This window comes from Dysidea avara, chromosome 6, assembly GCF_963678975.1.
Source record: "Dysidea avara chromosome 6, odDysAvar1.4, whole genome shotgun sequence".
Lineage (NCBI taxonomy): Eukaryota > Metazoa > Porifera > Demospongiae > Dictyoceratida > Dysideidae > Dysidea > Dysidea avara.
The window spans coordinates 3274355-3301486 of record NC_089277.1 but is presented as its reverse complement, the minus strand read 5'-3'; the positions used below and the strand labels follow the sequence as shown (position 1 = coordinate 3301486).

Below are 27132 nucleotides of genomic sequence, written 5' to 3'. Positions count from 1 at the left end.
ACATGTCATAGCCCGACTGGATGTGTGATTATGCAACCAAGTGTCAATGCAGGTGTTTGTATAACAGCTATAAGAAAGCAGCATACTGCACTAAGAGCCCTGGGACACATCAGCATGTACAATCCTGACTGTTTCATTAAAATTACTTCTGAATTCAATCTCAGGGGAGCACATTACCAGATCCCCTAAACTAGGACATGCTATACATGTTGGATGAGAACTACCATCAACCTCCTACATTGACACTTTACCACACAAGCTCTACATAACTGCTTGGACATTTTGAATTACACAACACAAACTACACAACAGACAAATATGTATAGTATCAATCGTGTGAAACAAATGCTCGTCTTCCCTCTCAACCCCCAACTGCTGTTTATAACCATATGCATGCTGGGATAGTTGTTAAAAAGTTTATTAACCATGTACATGTCACACTAATTGTCCACAGTAAACAATAAGCAATAAGTGCATTTTTACAGTAGGAGATTGTAATGTGAATTGTTCCCAGCTTGACAAATCCCATGTCCTGAGGTATGTAGCTATAGGTGAGGTATAACATCTGAAACACAGGTACTCGCTGTTGATCTACAACCACAATCAAAGTGAATTAACATTTCAACATCCAAGGAAGATTTGAAACACAGAATAACTAGCCGAGTACAAAATTGTAATATTGCAGTCACAGGTCAAATGCTGGATAAGGCTATATGAGTCACAGGTTAAGGTGGAGGCAACTGAAGGTTTTGACCATGGTCACAGATCCACATTCAGTGCATGCCTACATGTCACACTCCATTATAACATAGATGTATAAACAAGTACCCAGACTGGCATCTCATATGGGCTCAATAACTCACATTAAAACATACAATTGATGGATTAGTATCCCTTCAAAGAGTAAAATTAATATGCTACTCAAATCCTTTTCTGTAACATTTCAATGTGAAAGTGTTTATTACACTACTTGGTAAATCAACATTAAACTGGACAGGCAGGTTGCTGAGCTGAGCAAATTAATTGAAGTTGTAACAAGGTAGACATTACCATAGAAGTTAAAGGGACACATCCATTAACGAAGACATGGTAACATCAAATTCATAGCACACAGTAGCACAATCGCTAATATTCTTTAAAGGAGCCACAAGAGGAGCATCTTCTGCATGATAAATTTACTTTCAGTAACAATAATCCAGGCACCAAACTTAATAAAATAAATAGCACAGTGATATGATGGCCCCAGACCCACAAGGGGTAGTCACTTCAATACTGCCAATTGATGCGTTTGCAATCGGGATCAAGAAGTTTGATCACCAAAATATTGCCTTGATCACTTAATTTCATCCATCCAAGAGCCTTGATTCTTGATCGTCAACCGTAAACATATGAAGAAGTTTTGCTCAAAAATGGAACTTTCAGGCCAGCTGACATGACTAATTAGGTGATTTGTCCAATCAAGATCAAAGCAATTAAGCAGCTGTAATTGATTCAAATTGCTATATTTCATTTATTAAAGGCTTTACTGTTGCTGATTTTTCATTTTATAGGTTTTGGGACATCTCTACTGCACTGAGCGTCAAAGATTGGCTATTCTTCCATAGTGCCAGTTCATGACAGATGTATTGGTGTACTAGAACTTTTGCACACATACAGTGTTTCATTAATAAAATAGTTTTAAAGCACTGGATTAAGTGTGGGAAGTTATTTATAGTTAAAGATTGGCCGTGCGTTGCTTGTCAAACCTAACTCGACGAACCCCGTGCCAAAACACAGCTTTAATCTCGCTCCGAATTGCCCGCATATTTTACCTCCGACTTTAGCATCGTTTTGACGAGATATACTTTACGCTGGAAGTGCTCACTATGGCTTGTTAGAAACGCTCAAGAATAGGCTACCAGAATCTAGCAGCGAATCCTGAAAAATCCAAACATGTCACGAGATATGATCGAATCTATAAGAATAGTGAAAATGCCCCATAGGAAATGTATTGAAACCAATTGTGTTCCTGTATTGTCAAAATGACGAGCGGGTTTTTTGTGTACCGAGCTTCATTTAGTATCATTCTGTTCACCATGAGTTGCTCTTTCTCATGCTACTTGCGAATCTGAAATACGTATTTGGAGTGAAAAGATACGTGAGTATAAAGTGTCTGTACAATAGAATTTATCCACTTTATAGTGAACAAATCGGTGAGGCTGGAGCAAAAACGTAGCAAATTTCCGCAAACTTCTTGATATGAGCTTAGTAAATTCTCATGTTGCCCAAAGTTAACTCACAAAGATCCTTGATCGCTACTTTTGTGGACGCCTTGATCGCTTGATTCACTTCAACAATATCCCTTGATCACTTGATCCTGGCCACAAGTGCATCAATTGGTGGTATGGAAGTGACTACCCCTTCAGCTCGCCCTTCAGTGACTCGTGCATCACAAGATTTGTTATCTCCATAACTATATCTCTGCCATAACACAATTATTAGTTAAGCACAACTGCATATATATCGGTATATGTTAACCTACCTCTGCTACCACAACTTTGGTGTGGTCAGACGCCGAGTTAGCAGTATTCTCTAAATAAAGCTCACCTTAAGCACTAATTGGAACTTAGTAGCAATGAGTTTATTTTCATTGAAGCGCAGGAACTTCTGAAGGAGAGGAGTGGATCACAACACTGAAGATGAAAATAATAGGACACCATCGATGCCAGTACGACAAAATTCGTCTAGTTTACTGAATTAAGAGGACTGTCAACGCATGCAACGCACCATAGATAGTATAGACGGAGTCTATACTATCTATGAACGCACCAATGGTCCGGGCAAACAAAGAAACTTAGTCGCCATAACAAACCACTAGTGCCTGCTGCAGCGCCTACGCCTGAGCCTAAAGCAGTAATCACTCACGTTGCTACAATTATTAAATAAAGAGGAGCGGGGATGGGACCATGTGGGAGTAGCGATGAAGAAGTGACAATGGCGAGAGATGAGGCAGAAGAAACTGACGAGGAAGATGCCAGAGCTGAATTGCCTAGGTAGAGGAGCAATCCCGGATGTCATTACTATCCATGCAGCGAGAGATGGTTCACCAGCTAGGTGATAACTACCTACCCCGGGATGACAACCAGTGCTTCAGTGCTAATAACTCAAGACTAGTTCGTGATGATGACAATGATAAAAGTGGCTCGAATGATGAGAGAGGCAAAGATATTGGATTCTCTAAAGGGACAGGTGTTACTAAACAACAAGTGCTGGAAGCTCTTGAGATGGTTGCTGAGAGTGGAGAATCTGATGAGGAGATGAAAAAATGGGAAGAAGAACAGATTAACAAAGGTGCTAATATTATTCAAGCCACTTAGCAGCCACCAACAATTAATACTAGATCAGGGTTTTATAGTTGGAATGGGAACATATCCTTACATTGAAGCTCAGTCTCAATTCTCAAACCAGGAGAATACTAACTGGCAACAACAAGAAGCCACTAGTAACACTAGCCAACTACCAACCCATTGACCATAGCTAGGAAACTTCCAGTTTAGACTAGATGAGTTAAGGGAGACTAACTCTGTCCATTGGCAAAACTTGGGTAGGATGAAGGGAGATGAAAGGAGCAGCTGTAGATGATTTTGATAGTGTACAAAATGAGCTGGCGATGTCACTAGTGAGTACCAGTTCTTTTAAGAGATGCATTTGTACCTTGAGGGCTTGTTGGGATGTCTTGCTGAAAAGGACTTGTTGGAATGTCTAAAAGGTTATTGTGAAGTTATATGTGTGTTCGTGCATGCGTCCGTGTGTGTGTGTGTGCATGAGAGAGAGACAGACAGACAGAGATAGAGAGACAGACACAGAGAGAGAGAGAGACAGAGACAGAGAGAGCAGGTGCTTATATATGAGCTCCTGGTGTGGGTGAGTGCGGGTGTGCATGTGTGTGTGAGGCACATAGCTTGTCACCTCTATCCATGAGACTTGGACTCCCCTCCTACAGGTTAGTATAGTCACTGTCCCAAGAGGATTTACCTGCACAGACTTGAGTGCCTGAGTAGTGTCCAGTGCTAGTTCGCTGAGCGGCAAAAGAAACACAACTACCAGAGGCTTTGCTGTGCTTAGTGTGTTGTGTGTGATGTGTGCATACGTATATATGTGTGCAGATACAGTTGCATGTATGGATAGTAACAAGTATGGAATAGCACATACAGTTACTTAAGTGTCACATTCACCTCCCTTCAGCTTCCACTGATCAATACACTACACAATAAGGTATTGGAGACTAGACGACTCAGAGCAGAGAGGCTTGTTGTTCGTAGACAACAAGATATTCAAGATGAACTTGATGTGTGTAAAGGTGAGTATGTAGCTTATGTGAGAACTAGTGTAACAGACCACCTCATTATAGTGACCATGTCAAGTAGGTCCAAACATAGCTAATGTGTATGTACTTCATGACCTCATTTACCTTACTATTGTGACTTTAAATGGAGGGAATGTCATCAGATGATGATGAGATATAAGGTGATATGCAAAGTTTTGAGAGGTTTTTACCTAAAGCCTTGAGAAATGGAAAGGTTTAATTAATCCCAAGGTTGTGTAATCGAATGGTCAATGTATCAATGGCATCACAGTAAAATTTCACCAAAATTGAGCCTACAGGTGTATTTACACCTAAATTTTCAACAATTTCCTGGGGGAGCATGCCCCCAACCCCCTAGAATCTGAAATGGCTTACTTTGCCCCCCTCCTAACTGGGTTGAGTCCTGGCATATCTAGTCAAGTGATTTGGTGTACAGTCTGGTTTCCAGGCTTGAATGCCCAGTTGCATTCTTGAGCAAGGAACTTTACTCACCTGTCTACTCAGAGCTCTTTTAAATGAGGACCTGGTGGCCTGGGGAGCAAATGCCCATCTGTCCATTGTCTTCCTTTAGTTCCTTTGCTATGTTAGGGATGTTGTAGAACTTTGGGATCTGTAGAATTATTCATTGAACAGTCCTCCTACTGGTTACTAGTGCTACCCCAGTAGGATTTGCCTGCACAATTTCAAGTGTTTGAGTGATACACAGGCAACCTGCTGAATGACAGTGATGGTGTGTTTCACACTCCTGTCAATAACATTTGCTTTGTGTGCATGTGTAGTGAGGCAGCATAGCCAAGTGGCTAGGAGCATTGGCCTGGTAATTGAAAGGTTCCAGAGTCTATGCCAAATGTTACTGACATTGTTGTTTCATTGAGCAAAACACTTTACTCACATTGCTCCAGTCTACCCAGGTGTATAATGGTGACCTGGTGGCCTTGTGTCAACTGGGGAAGCAGTCCAGCCAGTTGTAACATCAATGAGTAACTGTTGTTTACTGGGAAAGTAAATGCCCAACTGTCCTTGTCTCACTTAGAGGTGTTGGGGTCATCAGGATTTGCCTGTACAAGACTCAAGTGCCTCAGTGATGCACAGGAATCTCAGTTTTGGTTCGCTGGACAGCAATAGCTGCATGGCTGCCTGAGGCTTTGCATGTGTGATTGGGTGGGTGTAGTTAACAGAAAATGAACAACCACCTATAATACATATTTAATACTATCTATTTATTATTACACAGGTCAATCTTCACTGGAAGCTGATAACCTATTTGAAGATGTTGTGGATGAGTATGCTTCATTATCCATCATAAAGAGTCATCTTGAGAAGTGGAAGTTCCAGCACTCATCTTACCAACAAGCTTACGTGTCGTTATGTCTTCCCAAGCTGTTCACTCCATTTGTGAAGTTACAACTGGTCACATGGAACCCTCTAGAGGTGTGTGATTATAGTATAGTTAGTATACCTGAGTGTATCTGTATCTAATAGTGTGTAGTTATGATATGTTATCATAACATTTTTGTGCAAAGGAACGCACACACACACACACACACACACACACACACACACACACACACACACACACACACACACACACACACACACACACACACACACACACACACACACACACACACACACACACACACACACACACACACACACACACACACACACACACACACACACATGCTTGTGCATGCACTACAATATACCACACTCACACAAAGGCACACACGCACTAGTGCTGCCGCGATATAGAAAAACTCTGTATCATATATCACCAAGGTTTATGTCACGATATAAACATATATAGAACTAACTGTAACATTTACAAGACGAAAAATATACATACTCTTCATTGCAAGTTTCAATTTAAGTTGGATGTATACCACAAGCAAAAGCTACTCTTGTTTATCAAGTTTTAAAATGCATTTTGCTACTGCTTTTCAGTTGAGACAAGTGGCTGGCACTACACAGAAACCTTAAAACTTCCCGGTTTACTTTGGGGTTGGCTTGTTTACCACACTACACCATTAACAGATAACTTAATTAAATGCCAAATACCATATGTCTGGTCTCCCCCACCTCATTATACTAAATGGTGCCAGCAACCATCAATATAACTGATTACTGTATCATATCACCACCTTGTTATATGGATACTCTCAATGTATCGATATATCGTGGCAACACTAACACACACACACACACACACACACACACACACACACACACACACACACACACACACACACACACACACACACACACACACACACACACACACACACATACACAGCATGTTCACTGTTACTGTTTTATTGCAGGTGAAGGCAAAGGAGCTTGATGGTTTGAGATGTTAATGACTTATGGCTTCAGGGAGGGTCAGAAAGGGTGACAAGGACACTCAGCTAATACCCAGCCTTGTTGAGAGGGTTGTGTTGCCATTGGTTACATTGCTGGTTGAGCAGGTTTGGGATGTGACTAGGACATCATCTCGTCAAACTAGACAACTGGTATCCAGGTTGATGAAAGATTATCTCACTATATCCATGGAGAGTGGGAACACTGAGGTGTGTCCTTCTGTGTGTTTGTTCTCTGTGAGATTAAGAATTTGGACCATGCCATTTTTAAAGAGGGGTTAATCTCTGTATAAATCCAATTGTTGTGCCATTTGGGATTGATGGTACACAATTAAAAAACCTTATGTGTATTATTCCCTTAGGCATTGTTGAACACCATTCTGACAAAGCTGTGAAAAGCAGTTGGTTTAGCAGTTGATTTTGTAGCTGATTTCTTTTCTACAATACTCAAGTGCCTCAGTGATGTATGGGCATCTCAGTTTTGGTTCACTGGGCAGCAATAGCTGCATGGCTGCCTGAGGCTTTGCATGTGTGATTAGGTGGTGTAGTTAACTGAAAATGAACAGCAGTCACCTATAATACATATTTAGTACTATCTATTAATATTTATACACAGCTCAATTTTCACTGGAAGCTGTTAGCCTATTTGAAGATGTTGTGGATGAGTATGCTTCATTATCCATCATAAAGAGTCATCTTGAGAACCAGCACTCACAATCTTACCAACAAGCTTACGTGTCGTTATGTCTTCCCAAGCTGTTCAGTCCATTTGTGAAGTTACAACTGGTCACATGGAATCCTCTAGAGGTGTGTGATTATAGTACAGTTAGTGATATGTGATATGCAGTACTTGAGTGTATCTGTACCTAGCACCTATGTGGTTATGATATGTATAATATCATAACATTTGTGCAGAGAAACACACACCTGCTTCAAACCTGCTTCACTGCCTGTCCTGGGATCTTCTTCGTCCCAGCCCCAATCCCCCATGGGACATGTCACTCCACCTATGGTCAGGGGATGCTGAGTAACCCAATTACAGCCTTTTTATTAGTGTTGCACCGATATACATTTTTTTCACATTTGCCGATACCGATTATTTGCCTATTCCAGTAACCGATATGCTGATATTTACCGATATTCTTCATTTCTTCAGAATAGAGGAGGAGGAGCAGAAAATCACCTCAAGCTTATGTGTATAAACTGCATTTGTAATGATAATGTAATCAATGTAATTAATTACGTGGGCAGCTGACTTTTACAATGTTTTATATAGTTTTGCTACTATCTCCTTTCATGGAAAAGGAAGCCAAGCAGTTATAAAACAGCTAAGCCAGCTTATCAAACAGTGTTTTAGTGGGACTACAGACCCTTTGCGAAGAGTGATCAACTAATTGTGTGGGAAGTCGATAAATATACGCAGCCTACTATAGCCTTGCAACCATACTTGTGCAAGCAAACAAGCCAAAACAGTTACAACAAACCACTTACTGCTACGTTCACCACCTTCATCCTTTACTTGGATGAGTTGGAATATACGGCACCTGGTCTATATATCTAACTCATACCCTACCCCTGACACTAAATCCTAGGGGTGCTTTTCCTAATCCTACGAGCGCTTCTCCTAATATTAGATAGGTGCCGTATATTCCAACTGATCCCATGTATGAAGTGTATACATAGTGTAAACCCTGTCATTGGCCTGCAAGGCCAACTCTAGGGCACCTGGTCTCCACCACACGACCAGGGCCAGACACACACACACGCACACATAACATGTTCACTGTTCTTGTTTTACTGTAGGTGAAGGCAAAGGAGCTTGAAGAAATAGGACGGTTTGATATAGTGATGTTTTATGGCTTCAGAGAGGGCCAGCAAGGATAACGAGGATATTCAGCTACTACCCAGCCTTGTTCAGAGGGTTGTGACGCCATTGGTTACGTTACTGGTTGGGATGTGACTAGGACATTATCTCATCAAACTAGACAACTGTCACAACTGGTATCCAGTTTGATGAAGGATTATCCCACTGGAAAGTGGGAACACTAAGGTTTGTCTGTCTGTGTGTTTGTCCTCTGTGAGATTGAGAATTTGGACCATGCCATTTTTAAGGAGGAGTTAAACCCTATATAAATCCATTTGTTGTGCCATTTGATGTTGGGAGGGGGGGGGGGGGGGGGGGTACACAATTAATAAAAGCTTATGTGTATTATTCCCTTAGGCATTACCATTCTGACAAAGCTATGAAAAGCAGTTGATAATGTTTTTGTGCCACTGTACTCAAAACTGTTAATTGTAGCATATTAATTGTTAATGATATACTTCTTGTATGGCTTGTAGACAACTGGAGAACTCTAGTAATTCATCAATACACAATTTTGGAGTACAATTAAGGTGCGTGTGTGTGTGCGTGTGTGTGTCTCGGTCACCACAATACTTTCCCCTACATGGTTACTACACAGCTAACATCACATACTGGATGGACACACTTTCTTCACAGTCACTTAAACAATTAACAGTTGATGGACTACTCAACAGACACTTGCTATTATCACTGAATAATTCTCCCACACATCTCTCCCTATTGGGTAAGGCTGAAAGGTGAGAATAAACCACCTCATTATAGTGACCATGTTGAGTAGGTCCCAAACATAGCTAAGATGTACTTCATGACCTGATTAATAAGACCACCTCATTATTGGTGACCATGTTAATATCTTAAAAGTATGAAAATAAGTAATCACAAATTTTCATTCTGTATGATAATACTTTACACATATACATTTTTGATTCTGACAGCTTTCCATCTCACAGTTAGTCGTACCTGATGGGGCAGTTGTGCCAGCATCAGCAAGTGGGACAACAGGTGGAGGAGTGATGCTCACCAAAAGCAGGGAATTTCCCAGAGCAGCATCAGGAGGATATGTCAACAGATGATATAAAGTGAAAACAAAGTTTTGTACAAGATATATATATACGTAGGTTAGAGTGTGTGCGTGCGCGTGTGTGTGTGTGTGTGTATGTACTTTTTCAACTATAAGTCACTAAGTCTAAGTCCTCGCAATTAGGTTAGGTAATCCTAAGGCTGCAGCACATGTTGCTGTCAGACCTTCAGTGCTGGACACTGTAAAGCGCTAATAATAATGTGTGTGCATGGCGTATGTGTGTGTGTGTGTGTGTGTGTGTGTGTGTGTGTGTGTGTGTGTGTGTGTGTGTGTGTGTACGTGTGTGCATGAGCGCAGTATGTGTATTAGTAGTAGAAGCACAATGATACAAATGTAGTATTAGTATTCGCCTCGTGCTTTATTAGCATCTCAGCCGCGCGCCTCGTACTTTATTTTTCTTATAGCACTCGCGGCTATGCTTTAAATGATTTATGGAACTTTCTAGTCGTGTAGCTTCACCATACACTAGGACTCGCAATTAACAAGCGTTGCACGAACTATTAGCAGCCTGAACGCACACAAACTAGTTTAACAAAGTAACTCACGCGTATTTCACCATAGTTTGGCATAGTAGACGTTCATTGCGTCTTTTGGCAGGTTTTGCTCGCAACCCACAATCGATTCTATTGTGAGTCACATGGTGAAGTATTTCCGTGATATCTCCAGGACTTGTCCGTTTACATTAACAAACGTAACAGCAACGTTACCTTCTCCCACCCATCATCGAAGCATTTAGGTATGTCTATAAAAGCAATCCAGTGGTGGAACTCGTATTGGCTGGTGTGATTGATCACTCAGCGCGGCGAGGCTATCAGCCTTCACCGGCTTGGATGATTAGTCGTACTGGCGCGAGCCCCGTAGGCTATTAGCCTACACTAAGTCACGTTGGCAACTGTGCTTTATTGCCCACAAAGAGTGCTTTATTGCACCGCAAAGAGTGCTTTATTGAACGAATAAAGCACTCTTTGCGGTGCAATAAAGCACTCTTTGTGGTCAATGAAGCAGTTGGCCGGCTGAGAGTGTACTTTATGATATTTAAAGTACACTTTTTCCTTTGACCTCGCCCACGCAAAGTTCTATAAGTATTGATAATGTGATATCAGTAATATCAGAAATTAGCAAAAAGTTGACTTTTAGCAGATATTTCATATAATTGCTCAGTATTATGGTTTGGTGATCTTGTAGCACAGTGGGTAAAGTGTGAAGCTTGAAAGATAGTTGATACGTACTTGTGCATATAATTGAAGGAGTCAGTGGGAAAAGGGGATAACCCACATTTGAAAAATAAAATGGGTGTATGGTTGGCATTAAATAGAATTTTCTGACATTACTGAATTGCTGTAGACTAATGTAAATTTAAATTTGGTTGTGACTTAAAGTTTTAAGTCCTGTTGTTAAATTTTGTGGAAACATTAACATGCCTAACTAAGCAATTTTGTTTTTACAAAATGGCTAAATCTCAAAATGGGGGTTACCCCCTTTTTCCACTGACCCCTTCAATTATATAGTCGCCAAATTTTCAATTCCTACTTTTTTCTTCGCTCAGACTTTTAATCATACCTTTTTTACAGGTCTTTACTAGGCAACCACCTTTTAACAATATTTTTGTGACATTTATTGTAGAGCCAACATTAATGCATGGAGCACACTGGTCAGCAGTGACCAAAGCAACCAACAGACAATGCTGTGAAATGATCCAGTACTCCCTACTTGTATGTACCTATAGCTACACAGTTGGTCTACTGAAGTTGTGAATATCTAGTGTGTTTATGCTTTAAAACACTTGAAATATGTACCATATGTTCACTACATTCAGTTAATTTCCAACATGTGCATTGTAAACATCAAGATTTCAATAATCCTCTACATTGACTGTCCTGCAGTCTTTGTTACAGAGCTTTGTGATCTTAACTTTCTAAGTACTAAGGTTTATGTTCAAGAAAATGAAAATGTTTGGAAAGCTCATATGTAGCCAGTAATACAACACCCGTCTATGTTTCTCTCTCTTCCTAGAATTAGCAGTAGTACGTATGTACAGTGTGTGTACATGTGTGTATTTCAAGTGTTAGAAAGAAGCAGAAGGTACTTGAAGTTGCATGTAGTTTACACCAGACACTTAGTAATATCTCTAGTGCTCAAAGTTATTTCATCTAGACAATATTTACGTGTAAGAACATGACTATCAGTTTGACCACACAGACTGACTGTGATGTGCCATTGTAGTGACAAGTTATTAGTTAAATACCATGTGTTCAGCTCTGTACAGTGTGTTGCTACAGTGAATGAGAATAAGTGGGTGTGACTTCAGTTTGGAACTTTGTAAAGTTTTGAGGATTTATTTATTTTTTTTTTTTGCAGTGTAGATATACGCACCTGTTGTTCACAACTTTTTAACCCTTAAACCTGTGTAGTGCAGAAAACTGGATTTGCTAAACTAAAAACACTACACCAATATATACATCGTTTCAAACAGCCATATCTCATCAAGCATTCATCCAATCCCTTACAAATACAGAATTGCAGAATTTATTAATTGGTAAGGAGCAAGCTATCTTATATATATAAAAAGCAACAAGGAACTTGCTTGCTTGGAAGTGTTGAATTATTTCATTCCCTTTTGCCATTGTATCATCATTGTGCTTGACGACCATTTAATAAATCACATGATATCTGTATATCAACTGAATTGCTATCATGTGACGAGCAACATGACATCAAGAGAAAGTCGATATGATGAAGTATGGCCAAGTTATGGCCTTTTAACCATCGTTATATGAAGAGGTAAATAAACAGTGTGAAGAGGGTAGTGGGCACAATGGGAAGTTCTGGGTGCATGAAGAGTGGGGACTGTTTATACCAAAATTTAACAGTGAGTAAAAAGGGTGTTTGTAGTTTTTAGAGCTTTAACAGTTTTTGTACTATGAAAGTTTATTTTAAAAGACATGTGTAAAATCCAGTTTACTGGCCAATGCATTTTCAGTGTTTGCATTTAAAAAAAAAAAAAGCTGTGGGTTAAGGGATAAAATATAGATGTTAATTCCTTTTGGATATCATCATGATTTCCTTGTTGATGTGGTGTGTATATTTTCCCTTATCAATGCTGCTATGATAGTGAAAATAAAAACAAAATGTGATAGACTTTACTATTCTAAAGTTTTGTGTGTTGGTTTACATGAAAAAGCAAGATGTGATAACTAGAAATTGTCTTTGTGCATGATACACCTGTAGATAAAGATGTACATGTAAATGTAATTCTGGATAGTGTTTAAATACTGGGATATTTCTAGAAATAGCTGTATGTGCACTGTGTATACAATATGAACCCTACTCTAGTCTGGCCAACTTGTATTAAAGTATATGTATAGATGAGATACTTGTACATAATTGACACGTTAAGGGTCATGAAGTTTTGCATTTTCTAGTACCAAAAAGATCTACTTGCGTAGTACCAGCCTTATATTCCTGTAACCGAAGTGTGTTTGGAAAAAGCTTGTGACAGGGATACATTGAGCTTACCAACTGTTGCCTTCAGAAAGACATACGTAACTCAACAATGGCTTAGCTACCGGTTATATTATTTATACCTACAGTGTCACTCACCTGGGTGTGTACCTTATTGGAGATACGATGACCATCTTTGTTCTTCTTAGTGTCCCATTTATTTTTGCTTGCAGTGCAAGGTGTCAGCTCACAGGTAGAAAATCAATGGCTTCGTGTGTTGTTTATCACATTCAAAGAATAAAGTGTGTTGTACCACACCTCCATTTGGCGGCAAAATGAGGGTTTGATTGTAGATGTGTTTCCAGGAGTGTCCTTATGTATGTACATGTAACAGACAGGGCATAGATGAAAACTATTTGAAATACCATTGATAAATACATAACTTGTATTTGGCAAAAAAAAAAAAAAAGTAACAAACAGGTATAATAAAAATTGGGAACTTTATAAACTGGTAGTGATCATTAAAATAAAAGAAGTTGATCATCACCTTAAGTGTGAACTTTAGTCATGTTTATTGATAATTCTCAAACGTCACTACGTGGTGGATGTACGTACGGTCAGAGCAACTTTTGCTTTAAGTACGTAATTAGTTACATTCCTTGTATCTAGTAACTGGTAACTAGTTACAACTGTGCAGAAAGCAACTAAACTTAACAGTCAAAAGGCCATAACAATGTATGTTTGTTGCAAGCGTATCAATTGTTGTGATAAAGGTAAATAATTGGGACTCTACTATATATTGGTGCTATGTACCATACAAAATGACTAGGTACACTCCACCTCTAGGTTGTACTGTTAACAAGGCTACTACATATCAGTTATCATATCCCTACACATCATGTACTTTAAGTACATGTAGGAATGGAACAAGTTTACAAATCAACAATACCATTTGTACATGCAGACTCTGAATACACACACATTTATAGACAGTAAGTGTTTGTACATTTCTATAACATCAATGGGTACCTGGTGATTCCATTTTCCGTTTCCAGTTTCCATTTCCACTGTTTCCAATTGTCCCACATAATGGGTGAAGGTCCAGGTGGGACTTTGGGTGCCCACACCTTCACCATGAGACATGGTACAGCCTCCTGTGGGTTACTAGTCCTGCCCCAGGAGGATTTGTTTGCACCGGCTCATGGAACCTGAGTGGTGTTCCCGTGCTGGTTCACTGGATAAGCATGACTAGCATAGTAGCTGTAGGCATTTTATGTACAGTATGTATGTATTGTGTGCGTGTGTGTGTGTTGTGTAGTGTGTGTGTGCGTGTGTGTGTGTGCATGCATGCGTACGTGTGTGTGTGTAGTGTGTGTGTGCGTGTGTTTGTGTGTACAGTTGTTGTAGTTGCATGACCTTTATCCATTACTTACTCTATTACTGTATCACTACAGATCATTTGGTCCATAGTGTTCCTACTGTTGATGATGTTCATTGGTAACATCACTGGACTACCATGTCTGGTATATGAGACATTTGTGATTGAAAAACATCACGGCTTTAATAAACAGGTATATATGTACAGTATACCATTGTATGTAACTATGTGAGTATGTATGCTGCTCTGCACAAACACAGTAAAGCCTTATCAGTTGATAGACTACTTCTCTATTAACACCAATTTCTTGTTTAAACAGCTCAACATGCGCATGTACGTGCATACCCAACCATGTGAGTATGTATGCTCAGAGTTGGTAACTAAGTTACATGGGAGTTACTTTTCTGAAGTTACATGGGAGTTACTTTTCTGAAGTTACTACCCCAGCTCTTGCTACTCTATACAAATGCAATACTGAGTCCTTACAGTTGATAGGCTGTTTCCTCATCTACGTACACCTTAATTAACCCTTCACCACTATAACCGGATTTATCCAGTTTGAAGATATATGAGATATAATTCAAACGTATTACCACTTCTATCATACATTTTATAGTATGATGTGCTTACCATGAAACGGGAATGCCCACAGAGGTTCCATTTCTAGGATAACTGGATCCTTTGCTCACTATTACGTCTTTGTTACATAGTATCACAAAGTTTTTTTTATTGAAAATGACGAGCTTTATGAATCCTTGAGTTGCTAGTCACGTTTTGAAGTCCAATGGATTATTATTGATAGGCTAAGACAGCCAGGGAGGACCGTTGGCTGTTTTTCAGAAGTGTGGCATGATTCACTCATGTGTATATGCATGCGTGATATGAGATTTTTTTGGGAAGAATCCAGTCAAAGAAACGTTCGCTCAGTAAGGAGACTTTAGAATAGTTGTATGAATTGTAATACTTACCTGTAGCAACTTCCTATGTGACTGACTACCTGATTTTACCATATTTTTCAGTTTTGTTGTCTTTGTGGTTTTATTTACGTAAACAAGAACAACCTAGTTGAGGTACTTAGTCTATAGCGATCACTTAGAGGTATGGTAACTAAGTTTAGAAAATGCTATGCATAATATGCTTTGATCTTTGGCAGATAATGAGGTCTTTAAAAACCATGAAGAAACCTGCTAGTAGGTTTCTAAAATGGTTAGAAACCTGCTAGCAGGTCTCTAACTAACTTAGTTAGAAACCTGCTAGCAGATAGACCTCAGCATTGCAAATCTCACTTTTGATCACTGATTTGCTATGCATGCTCTGCAAAGCATATACAGGCTAAGAGCCCATAGACCAACAGAGCTTGACCTACTCCATTCCTTTTATAAGCACACCTACGCCATTTCGATTATGGGAGCTAGACTATAACGTTGTAAGTACGTTTGCTATCATAAGCGGAGAATTCCAGAAATATAACGGAGTTCTATTTAATGCCCATCAATGTTTCAAGCCTGTTTAATATGCTTTTACTGTACTTTAAGCGGACTCCCTATTAAAAGAACTAAATAGGTAAGCTTTCTTGTAGAATGTTTATTTGTTTCTTGTAAAAAAAGTTATGTAGGTGTGAAATCGTGTATATACTGGCTTAGTCACAGAACTGAGGCCTAGCGCCAGACCAAGTATTATTAACCATTGACAACAATATTACTTAAACCCTTGGTAGTGCTGGCTGTAACTTTATTGTCACAGTAGCTATCACTCTTTGTTTGATCTACCAGCTAATAGAAGCAGCGATAATGTAGCTAGTTACAAGCTTTAATTCGAAAACACGTTCAATCTTCTCTACTAGTGGCCATGGTCGCATGACTTGTTTTAACACTGTGACGATTTTGAAACGACATATAACTCAATCCCACAATGGTTCCACCTACATAGCGATATATATAACGCCCGCATTTTCTAAGTCGGTTAGGAACCACGCCCTCGGCTCCTAACCTATACTTAGTGCATAGTGAAGCTTGTATAGTGTGATTTGCTGTGGACTGTATGGTCCCCCAGAAAATTTAGTCATACATGTGCAAGCATACACACCAACACCATATACGTATGTAAAAATACACGCACACGCACACACACAAACACACACGCACATACACAACACACACACAATATAGTGGACATATATCCCGTATATACAGTTCCATCAAGGCATACAAAAATTCATTTCCTGTCTTCTTTTTCATGTTAAGGTGGCGGTTACCTGGAAGTTGTGGTTTTGAAGCCATTGCAAACGAAGCCATACGTCCTGCCACAAAAATTCATTTATTGCGTCATGTGATTAGTGTTTACGTAATAATTAAAATGGTAGCTGCACATACTAAGGCCCATTGCCTTGTAACAAGAAGAAATTTGTTACTATTGTGCGAGTATTAATAAAGAAGACATTCACTAAAGTAAGTAGAGTAGTTAAGAAGCTTTGTTTATGGGGATTCGGGTGGTACGCGCGAAACTTAAGCGGCATGCATCATTTGTGGTTTTGTATGGTATGCTAAAGTGTTAGTACAACTTTCTGCGTCAGTTTTTTAAGGAGGGAGACCTCTGTATTAGCGTAAAATAAGCGATTGCTTATTGTAGCAAGGCCGCATGTCGAGAAAAAAAGTTTTCTGTACTGCCTGTCGATGGTACAGCAGGTTTTAGGTTCTTTCGCTGTGGCCAAAAGGGTTTCAAAATCCCATAGCTGTGTTTCAACCTGGCATAGGCTGAAGTTGTGTTGATTGCGCCCTGCTTATGCTGCTAAAGAATAGATTACATGTTTTACTTTGCCATAATGTGCAACAAGCTTTGCGTAAACTGACGCCGAAAATGTTTTTGCATGCTCTTACAATCGGCTTTATAGTGTTATAATTCAGCATCTAATGGCCATACAAATCATCATGTAGGTAGAGGAAGAGCTGGTCTATGATGTAACGGTGTTTGCTTTCGTGTAGCTTTACAAATGTGTTCACAACTGAATTTTAAAAATATCCTTCAAACCGGAAATTGTGAGGTAACCGCCACCTTAATCATTTCATAATTGTCACATTTATCAGTGGATCAACAATTCACTTCTGACTATTGAAGTGTCCCACTTGTTACCCTCACACAATTAGTAATGTTTATACAATAGAGTTCAGGATCAATGGAGTATTGGATTCCAGTGTTTGGTGTAGTACAAGATTGCTCTATATTGTGTACCTGATCTGTTTTCATATTTTTTTTGATTTCATTGTTTCCCACAAGTCATACACCACACACATGCCAGTAGGTCAAGTCATTAGGTCTAAGTCCCTGAAATTAGGTTAGGTAATCCTAAGGCTGCAACACATGTTGCTGTCAGACCTTCAGTGCTGGTCACTGTAAAATGCTAATAATAATAATGCAATATTAGTTTTATTGTTCCTATCTACAGGTGTATCATGTACATGTGGACAAATCATTTAAAGCTAAAAGCAGCCAATACATACATGCATATATGAAAAATGAAGGATTTTTACAGCCTGCAATGCATAACTTCCCCAATTGTATAAACGTTGTTTTGAGGTACTGTAGTTTAGTAGTGATGGTTTGAAATAGAAGTGCTTTGGAGAGCTTTATTTGTTATTTTAAAAAATATTTGTAATTGTTATTTATTTGTTATTAGCATTTCCGTTATGGTATCTTGAGCATTTATGAGATTACCATGCACAGTAGAGGTATAACTTCTTATTGTTTTACTGTGATTTAATATCATGCACTACTCCAGCTTGTTTCAGTACTTTTTATTGATGTGCTATGGTCCCTACTCTAGTTGAAAATTCCAATTTTTTTTGTGTACTTGTTTGTTAAACTTTTTTTTGCAAAATATGACTGGTGAACCCATGCATGCCACATCAAAAGAAAGAAATGGTGCCGTGTGCCCCACCTATGTATCAATTGACATCTGAAAAGTGAAGTACCGTATAGTAAAAAACTTTGACGAATTTGGCGAATAGCATTCAATTTCGCCAAAGTTTTTTTCGCCAATTATTTTAGATGATCACACTAGCACATTGAGTCTCACATTGAGTAACTAGAACTCAAGATGAAGGTCAGCTCGTACCACTACGCAATAAAGATTGAGCTGACTCTGGAGATCTTAATCTTCAGGCCTAGGAATGTTTCCCACAGTTGTAAGCACTCCTTGGGATAGCATTTCCAACCAGCTTCCCATTCGCACGTCAGTTAGTTCATCGTCTTGTGATAGATTTGGCCAAATACTTTGATATGCGTGATAACCTCTGCTACTGGAGTTCACTGAGAAGCAAATACTAGGCATCGCAGGAGATAGAGAAGCACGCCTTTGCTAGCACGTTGTTAGATCAGTAGCTGCAAAAGTACTGCTACAACAACAACGCTAGCTACCTATACACTTACTACACTACTTCACTGATGTCACCTTGTCGTTTTATCCTGAGATCCTTACGTACCGTACTGTAAAATCTTTGGCGGTAAAAACTTTGGCGAATATTATTTCAATCGCCAAAGTTTTTTCCGCCAATTTTTTCAACAGAGGGGTTTCGTCACACTTTTTACCGCCAAAGTTTTTTACTATATGGTATATCCATTATGCTTCGTTGTCAGCCCTGTTCAACCCGTTACACAGCAGTACAAATCAAGAACTGTTCGAAAAGCACCTCTACAATCAAAGTAGCTACTATGAAAAATACAGATGATTTCTGTTTCAAAGTGAAACTATCATTTGCTACCGCCAAATCGACACTTCGCTGTCAGCAAAGATGAATGGGACACAAAGGAGGACACTGGTAAGTTCATGAAGAATGCATTGTATGTACTGCGGTATGCCAAAAGGCACCTCTCGGGCCAAAGTGACGTCGAACAGTAAAAAAATCTAGCTCGTAGCCTTAGCTGTTATCGAGTTACGCTTGTCTGAAGGCATCAGTCTGTCAGTGATTATTAAGTCAATAAAGAATAATTTAAAATAACACTAAGAATACTTTGGAAAAATTTCTGTAATTGGCAGTCAAATCTGATCAGTTGAAATTTTATTGTGAATACATTCTGTGAGTACACTGTTGATACTCAATAGTACGATGTTGTGATGCTTCTAAAAACCAGGAGCCATGCACCTAGCTATAGCCTCAACAATACTACTATTATTATAGGTTATTGTTTTATCATACAGTACAATAGTACTGTATAGTAGGGACCACAAAGGAGTAGGCATGGCCCATAAAATAACATCACCCAAAAACCAGCCTCACTTTCCCTGATGACGATGTGGCAGTATTGGTTAGGTAAAACTAAGCCCAAACAAGCTTTCAGATCGATCCGAAACGCTTTCAACAAGTTGCTTCGGAATTTTAAAACTGTTTAACAGAATTTTCTACTGACTGACTGAGTAACAAGCATATCCTTACAACAAGTGCCCATCGAGTTTCCTCATATCAAGCTACTGTTAACTCAACACGTTGGTAAGATTACTTGCTGTGGGTGTCACCTTAACAAGACACCTCGTACTATGAGAGCAAGCTACTACAATTAATAGCTGTGGCTTGTGAGACTGATGTTATCAGTAATAAAATAATTACGTACATCATTGTAAATGTAGCCCTCCATACAAGAGGGACACAAGGGAGGTCGCCTATACACCTGTGGATATACTGGTGAAATACATGACTGAATTAGGGATTAAATATCCCCAATTCAGTTATGGGAATAGACTACAGTATGGATTAAGCGTCTACTAGTATATCTGCAGGTGTTTAGACTATGGTACAGCTCATTTAGAGGGTTACTAAATCACTTAGTCACCTGACATGCTCACTTAGTCACCTGACATGTTCATTTATTAACCCGCCCTCAGGCAATTTGTACGTGAAAAATAATTATAACATGAAAGGTACATTGGAGTACTTGACAATACTGTAATACAATTCTTCTCCGTGTTCTGTGAATAATTCTGGACAAATAGTAGACTAAACGGCATATCTACTGTAGCTCTAGCCATTACTCTGGTTACCGGTTGAGTAATTATTTTTGTGGGCACTGTAAGAACTTCAGGAAGAAACCGTTCTGCTGTTCTGCTGTTCTGCATTGCTCTTTTATCCCACCCTAATGCTCTGGCTATAAAGGTATGTACTTTAAACCATAGCCTAAATAAGTTAGACACAGCGACCAACGGGAACTAATTGATTTAGTAACCCCTCTGGCCCTTAGTAGTACCCTCGCTGCGCTCGGGACGCTACAGCCTTGGGCCATCGGGGTTACTAAATTGCTTAGTTCCTTTGGTCTTGGTGTCTAACTATTATATGGGACAAGTGTCCTGAATATCAAGGTGTCCTTATTAGGGAGGTGTCCTGATTTCAGGGGTCTAAAAATGCGTGTACAATAATATAAATCACCATGGAGACAATATGAATGCAAGTATAGCGAATAGTGGGGTATATTAGAGATGGTATTTAGGCCACTCCAATAAATTTTCTGTTTCATGTCTACCGCCCGCATCTGGTAACTGTCAGCTCTAAACATTCCATTATTTTCCGTTGCATTCTGTATGACAGTGTCAGCAATGCTTTCAAGTCAGCAAAAATTCACGTTTGTGTCATTTTTGCAACTTAAAAGGAAGGTACAAGCATTAAGCATGCCTAAATTAGCCACCTGCTTCTTAATAAGGTCATTGTGTAATAAGGCCACTGTATAAAGTCACCTGTATAAACAAGTCAACTTGTTACTAAGTGTTGGAAGTCCTTATCAACAGGTTCCAATATAACACCAAATATTAAGGAGATGATTGATGACATAAACAAGTACTGCAAATACACAGATATTTGGTATTGGAAGTTTGATTTGGAGAATTCAATGAACTTGTTTACTTGTCAGGAACACTTATACCAGTACTTTAATACAGTGTGTGTATCATAACTTGTATATAGTCTATACAGGTGGTATGATGGAATAACATTGAAATGTTACATTCTCTCTTTGGATCATGACATTATTAGAGCGGTGATTAAGCTGTTTTACAGGATGTGTTTGTGTTTTAAACATTTCCATAGTTTTCTAAATTTAATAATCTTTGGAATTGCTCAATGGTAGGGATCACTTCGTGGAACATAGGTGTGATCCTACAGCCTCAGGTGTTTTTAAAAAAAAATTATATTAATGTAATCACTTTGATATAGGGGTTGCTACATTAGACAGACCACAAAATTACACATTTGAGGATTTTCAAGTTACTGGTTTAGACAGGTGACCTTTAAGCAGGTCACTACATTATGCAAGTCACTTTGTACACAAGTGACACATTTCAAGTTGGCAGGTGACCAGTGACCTTATTAAACAGGTTGCTACATTAGGCAGTCCACCTATAACACATTTGGGGATTTTCACGTTGGCTGGATTAGATAAGTGACGTTATTCCATGATCAGGTCTCAAACAAGGCTGAAGGCTAACGTTTTGCTTGTGATACACAGTTATATGCATTGCACCTGCCACCAGTGTAAAAAGCTGAAGAACTGACTGAGCAACTTGAAATTTACAAAACCACCTGAGGCTGTAGGATGACATCTTAATGTTCCTGGAAGCTCCCTACCATTGGTCAGCAATTCCAAAGATGATTAATGCTAACAAAACTACAGAAATACTTAAAACACAAAAAAGTTTGCTCATCAGGTCATGGTCGTAACAGAGAAGTATTTACATCATAACATTTAAACTGTTTGATCAAGAGTTAATAATAAGAGAGGAGAGTGTCTAACGCCGTATAGTCCTGTAATAGATGATTGCGCAGAAGTTTAATGGCTTTTCTGCATAACGTACAGACTGGCTAGTATATTCTCGCATTTAACCACAAAGGCTATCCCAGACATAAGGGCGTGCGTTCAACTCGATGTTCAAGTTCACCACGAAGAGCATCGCTCTGTTGCGTAAAGAAGTGTGGCTGTTAACCTCGAAGATAACTCTGGGGAGAGCGTCTGAGAAACCAATAAACACTGAACCAAAGGCGGAGTATTGCTTCGAATTTTCACTGCGTCGCCATGTTACCCTACCTTTGAGCATTCTTGAATTGAAGGAGTACTGTTCCCTGTACATACAGCTCAGTCTTTAGTTCAGTCTTAAAATATTCTCGAGGATTCATCACGGTGCGGCTAAACTAATTGCGGTAAGGAAACGAACAAATACTAGAACCCTATACGTTACACAGAAAGGAAGCCGTTTAACTTCTGCGCAATCATCTATTACAGGCCTATACAGCGTTAGACACTCTCCTCTCTTATTATTAACTCTTGGTTTGATGTTATCCCATCACACCACCTATACCATACATATCATTTCCTTATTGTACTCCAAACTATAATAAATTTCTATAATGAGTTTCCTCGTTACACTTGATTGCCTATACTATATCTCATGATTGGAATGTGTTTATACCTTCAGTAATCTCTTTGATGTTCAGTGATACAATGGAACCTGTCAACGTGGACACTTGAGGATACCTACATAATCCAGACACTTTGTTAAGGTCCCAAAATATCCCTTAGTACATAAACTGAATATCAGGACATGTTGATAATCAACTGTTACATGTTGTCACTATTTGTCACAGGTGATGGCAACAGTTTATCAAACTTTATTGCTCCATTGTTTGACACCTACACCCCACTACCCTTGGGTGACCTGCGAACAGCAATAGAACAACTGGCAGCATCCCTGCACTTCCCTCTGAAGAAACTCTTTGTAGTGGACGGGTCACGATGATCAAGCCATAGTAATACCTACTTGAATGGCTTCTGGAAGAACAAGCGTATTGTCCTGTATGACACATTGCTGGACGAAAAGTTGCTCAAACAAGTCCAAGACAGTGTAGCTGCTAACAAGAAGGACGAAGCCAAACAGAAAGAGAAGAAAGAACAGCAAGATGAGACAGCAATGGAGGAGGATAATGATGAGACGCTACCTGAAGAGGATACTACAATGGATGATACTAAACATGAGGTAAGAGAACAAAGATGACACTTCAGCTGAAGAGAAGAAAGATGAAGTGGATAAGAGTACAGTAAAGAAGGTATGAGAGTACACTGGAACCTGTTAATATGGACACTTGAGGTCACGTACATAATCCAGACACTTAGTAAAAGTCCGTTCCAAGGTGTCCATGTTACACAGGTTCCACTGGTCCAGTAGTCACACACACACACACACACACACACACACACACACACACACACACACACACACACACACACACACACACACACACACACACACACACACACACACACACACACACACTCACACACACTCGCACTCGCACACGCACACGCACACGCACACGCACACACACACACACACACACACTCACACACACACACTCACTCACTCCACAGCATCAAGGTTGTGATACTGATGAGGTACTAGCAGTGTTGGCTCATGAGTTGGGCCACTGGAAAATGAGCCACACCCTCAAACATCTTGTGATCACCCAGGTGAGTAGTGTAGTGACATCAAAATGGGACCTCTGAACATGTAGGCACCAGGATACTCTTCGATGATCCCATATGTATTAGTGTACACACATTTAAACTCCTGACACCTCACCAATGAGCACATCTCAGATGGTCCCTAGTTACAGAGGTCCCTACCATACAATGATGTATCCTCACTAACTATTAACCCTACAGGTGAATATGTTTCTGATGTTGTTCATGTTTGGCTGCTTCATGGGACAAGATCTGGTCTTCACTAGTTTTGGTTTCCATGATGGTCACCCCACCATGATAGGATTATTTCTTGTCTTCCAGTTCATCTTCTCCCCTATGGGTGTGGTTGGAGGTGTGTACTATGGCAGCTGAATAATTAGTAATTTCATTGCTACGAAAATTTCTTAGCAGCCCACACTTAGGGCTGTTTTAGAATAATGTACCATATCATGTATCATATCATATCTGTGACTACACAGAGCTTTGGATACAGATACACTCTTTCAGGTGTATTACACATCACTACAAATATACCTTAGTACATGAAAATCAGGATACTAGTGGACAGTAGTGGTATATCCCAAGGTGTCTGAACCAGTTAATGTGGACAGTTGAGCACACCTATGTAATCCAGATACTTTTTAAAGTCTCAGAGTACATAAATTGACCTCGATAATCAGGACACTATCAGTTGTTCACAAGTCGTCCATGTTACACTGGAACTATTTTATTATAAGTAACTCTTCTATTAGAGTATTTTGATCTCATTGCACTGCAAATGTAAAATTAATAATTGTGACCCACTGAGTGAAAACTGGCCATTTTTGCTAAATTCTATTTTGCTATAACATATTGACATAAACCAGGTAGAAATATGCATGCTACATAATAATTTTACACACATTTTAATCGTTTTGATATGCATTGAAACAAAGCTCAAATCAATAAAACCTATATACCACCAGATTCTCCTGTTCATTGTGAGTAAGACACTCTTTGTTTCATGTTTGTACAGCATATGGTATGTGAGTTAAGGGTGTTTATTTGCGATGCGGTAGAAATAAAGTTTACTGTCATCATTTAATTGTTGAAATGGCCTTCTTTGTCCACATGGAGACGTACACGGAAAGCAGTATACCTTGATCAATGGACCAGTTCATGATGAACAGATTGACCCATCTTAGTAGCTTGTTTCAGTCGTGAGTTACGATCGATTAAATAAGTGCCTTTATTTTGTTTGCCATATTGTTGCTGTATAAATCGAGTTTATTCCTGTTCCAACTGTCTAGAGCTACAACTCCAAGACTAATCATCACAAAAGGCTGAAACTTTGGCTGTCCACTCCTTTGTTACTATAGATAACAGAGAAGCAATAAAGTGGAGTTCGAGGAATGTGCGAAAACGGCAGGCTTTGCTCAGCGGGTCACAATTACATTGTTTCTAGGATCTTGCAATTTTTTTTGTTCCTAGGATCTTGCAATTTTTGTGGCATACATGTATCCTTATCATCACCTGTCATTCCCAACATCTTCACAATAGATACATGATTAATATACATGTCTAAACACTGATACACCGATATAATAAAGTGTAATCATTTGGCTTGGAGAAAACTAAACAGGGACTTTTAACATTTTAATTGCTTGCTATTTATACCCTATCTAGTTTAGATTACACTTAGTCAAGTAGTTCAAAGTGCTAACAATTACAGGCAGTGCTTGGTTGCCTGTGGTGGTGTGGCCTCAATTAACAACTCAGACAGTGAGGCACCCACAAATATTTTAATGTGTGCTCCCAATAAGATTGGTTCGCATTATTCCATATTTTAATAGCTGGTAAAGATGGCTAGTTCATTCATCCCATGACTGCTAACCACTATAGTTGTTGGAGCAATAAAAGTTAGTTGCACACATATTTCTATGGCTTCTTGTACTGAAAACCTGAAGGCCCGGGCATGAACGAAGCGAGGGCGCTACTAAGGACCTGAGGGTTTATAAATTTCATAGTCTCCACGTTGTGCCCGTATAACTGCTTTAGACTATTTCACATTACTACTTACCTCATCCACAGCTGTCTCTGCTGTAGGCTCGACAAAAGTGGCTGGTTTTCTTGCGATAATACTAACGTCATGACAACTATGCATGCTCACGTGACAAAATAAGTGCCCTCGTTACATCACTGCATGTGAAATATGCATACTGATTGGATAAACCTAGTTTTGACCATACGTTATATTGTGCCTGAAAGCATGGAGTATGTTAGAAAACAAGGTGGAGTATATGAGATTTATTACCCACCCAAAAAAGCCCTAATAGAGTCTAAGTATTGGTAATATTGGTACACCTCTACTCTAATAGAACGTACATCGTTTTCATATAGTGGTGATCATTATAGAGTGATCACTAAGTGAGGTTTAACTATTTCATGTATACACTTCTAATTAGCTCATATAATACTCCACGGCAGAGTGAACACCAGTCATGGTAACCAATTGGCTAAAATGATTGTTTTATTAGAGTAGGGAGTGTTTTATTAGAATGATTTGTACATAAAATTTCAATGCAGATCTTAAGGTGATTTTACACAAAACTTTATGGAGTCAGTTACCTGAACACTATCTTGTCCCCAGGGGTTGGTTACTCAACTACTGGGTTATACCACCTCTCTATATTATTAACTCTTGGTTATACTCTACGCGAGTTTGGTGTTACCATAGTTACTATTGTCACACTACAGACATTGATGTTCCTGATGATCCAGCTAACCAGAAGATTTGAGTATCAAGCTGACAAGTTTGTTGCTGATCTTAACAAGGCAGATGAGCTGATGTCAGCACTCACCAAACTACACAAGGACAACTTCAGCTTTTCAAAAGCTGACCATCTCTACTCCATGTTCCATCATTCTCATCCTACCTTCCTTGAGAGAGTATGAGCCCTTGCTACCACTTCAAAGAAGAGAGACTAGTCACCTTATAACCATATTAGGGTGTACTTAGTGTTAGACATATAAAAGTATGAAATGTTTGTAATTGGTTCACTCATATGATAGTTACCTTAACACATTGTGTGATACTGAGTACTTCATCATTTTTACAGTGTAGATATTCTTTACTGTACTATAGTTCACGAGTAAAATCATTAAAATGCTTTTTCAAGTCTTCAAAGTTGA

General features: G+C 39.2%; 2 protein-coding genes, 1 long non-coding RNA gene and 1 pseudogene across 11 annotated transcripts in view; 3 read left to right on the top strand and 1 right to left on the bottom strand.

The window, feature by feature from the left end:
- LOC136257281 (uncharacterized) overlaps window positions 1-27132 on the top strand; it is a 265717-nt gene that overhangs the window by 110024 nt on the left and 128561 nt on the right. The window lies entirely within an intron of this gene.
- On the bottom strand, window positions 403-2663 carry LOC136257294 (uncharacterized). Its single transcript, XR_010701892.1, has 2 exons — window positions 2522-2663; window positions 403-591 (listed from the first exon to the last, which is right to left on the bottom strand). It is a non-coding gene; the product is annotated as an uncharacterized lncRNA (long non-coding RNA).
- On the top strand, window positions 2578-23782 carry LOC136257288 (PAX3- and PAX7-binding protein 1-like). 6 transcript variants are annotated; one of them, XM_066050403.1, is made up of 11 exons: window positions 2578-3658; window positions 4225-4339; window positions 5580-5776; window positions 6670-6915; window positions 7322-7512; window positions 8509-8755; window positions 9046-9099; window positions 9168-9293; window positions 9505-9687; window positions 14546-14662; window positions 23088-23782. In XM_066050403.1, exons 1-4 carry the CDS (start codon window positions 3599-3601, stop codon window positions 6703-6705), a joined length of 408 nt encoding a protein of 135 aa, XP_065906475.1. In that variant the 5' UTR covers window positions 2578-3598; the 3' UTR covers window positions 6706-6915; window positions 7322-7512; window positions 8509-8755; window positions 9046-9099; window positions 9168-9293; window positions 9505-9687; window positions 14546-14662; window positions 23088-23782. The 6 variants fall into 6 exon arrangements, with proteins under 6 accessions (XP_065906475.1, XP_065906474.1, XP_065906473.1 ...); XM_066050402.1 differs by having other exon boundaries at window positions 9168-9306; window positions 9505-9648; XM_066050401.1 differs by having other exon boundaries at window positions 9168-9306; window positions 9505-9683.
- Window positions 23045-27132, top strand: LOC136258301 (CAAX prenyl protease 1 homolog; annotated as a pseudogene).

Bases quoted from the DNA above. Each gene is read 5' to 3' on its own strand.
- LOC136257288 (XM_066050403.1), top strand. From the start codon at position 3,599: ATGAAAGGAGCAGCTGTAGATGATTTTGATAGTGTACAAAATGAGCTG. The intron at 3,659-4,224 runs GTGAGTACCAGT...ACCTCCCTTCAG, and splicing joins ATGAGCTGGCGATGTCACTA to CTTCCACTGATCAATACACT. The intron at 5,777-6,669 runs GTGTGTGATTAT...GTTTTATTGCAG, and splicing joins TCACATGGAACCCTCTAGAG to GTGAAGGCAAAGGAGCTTGA.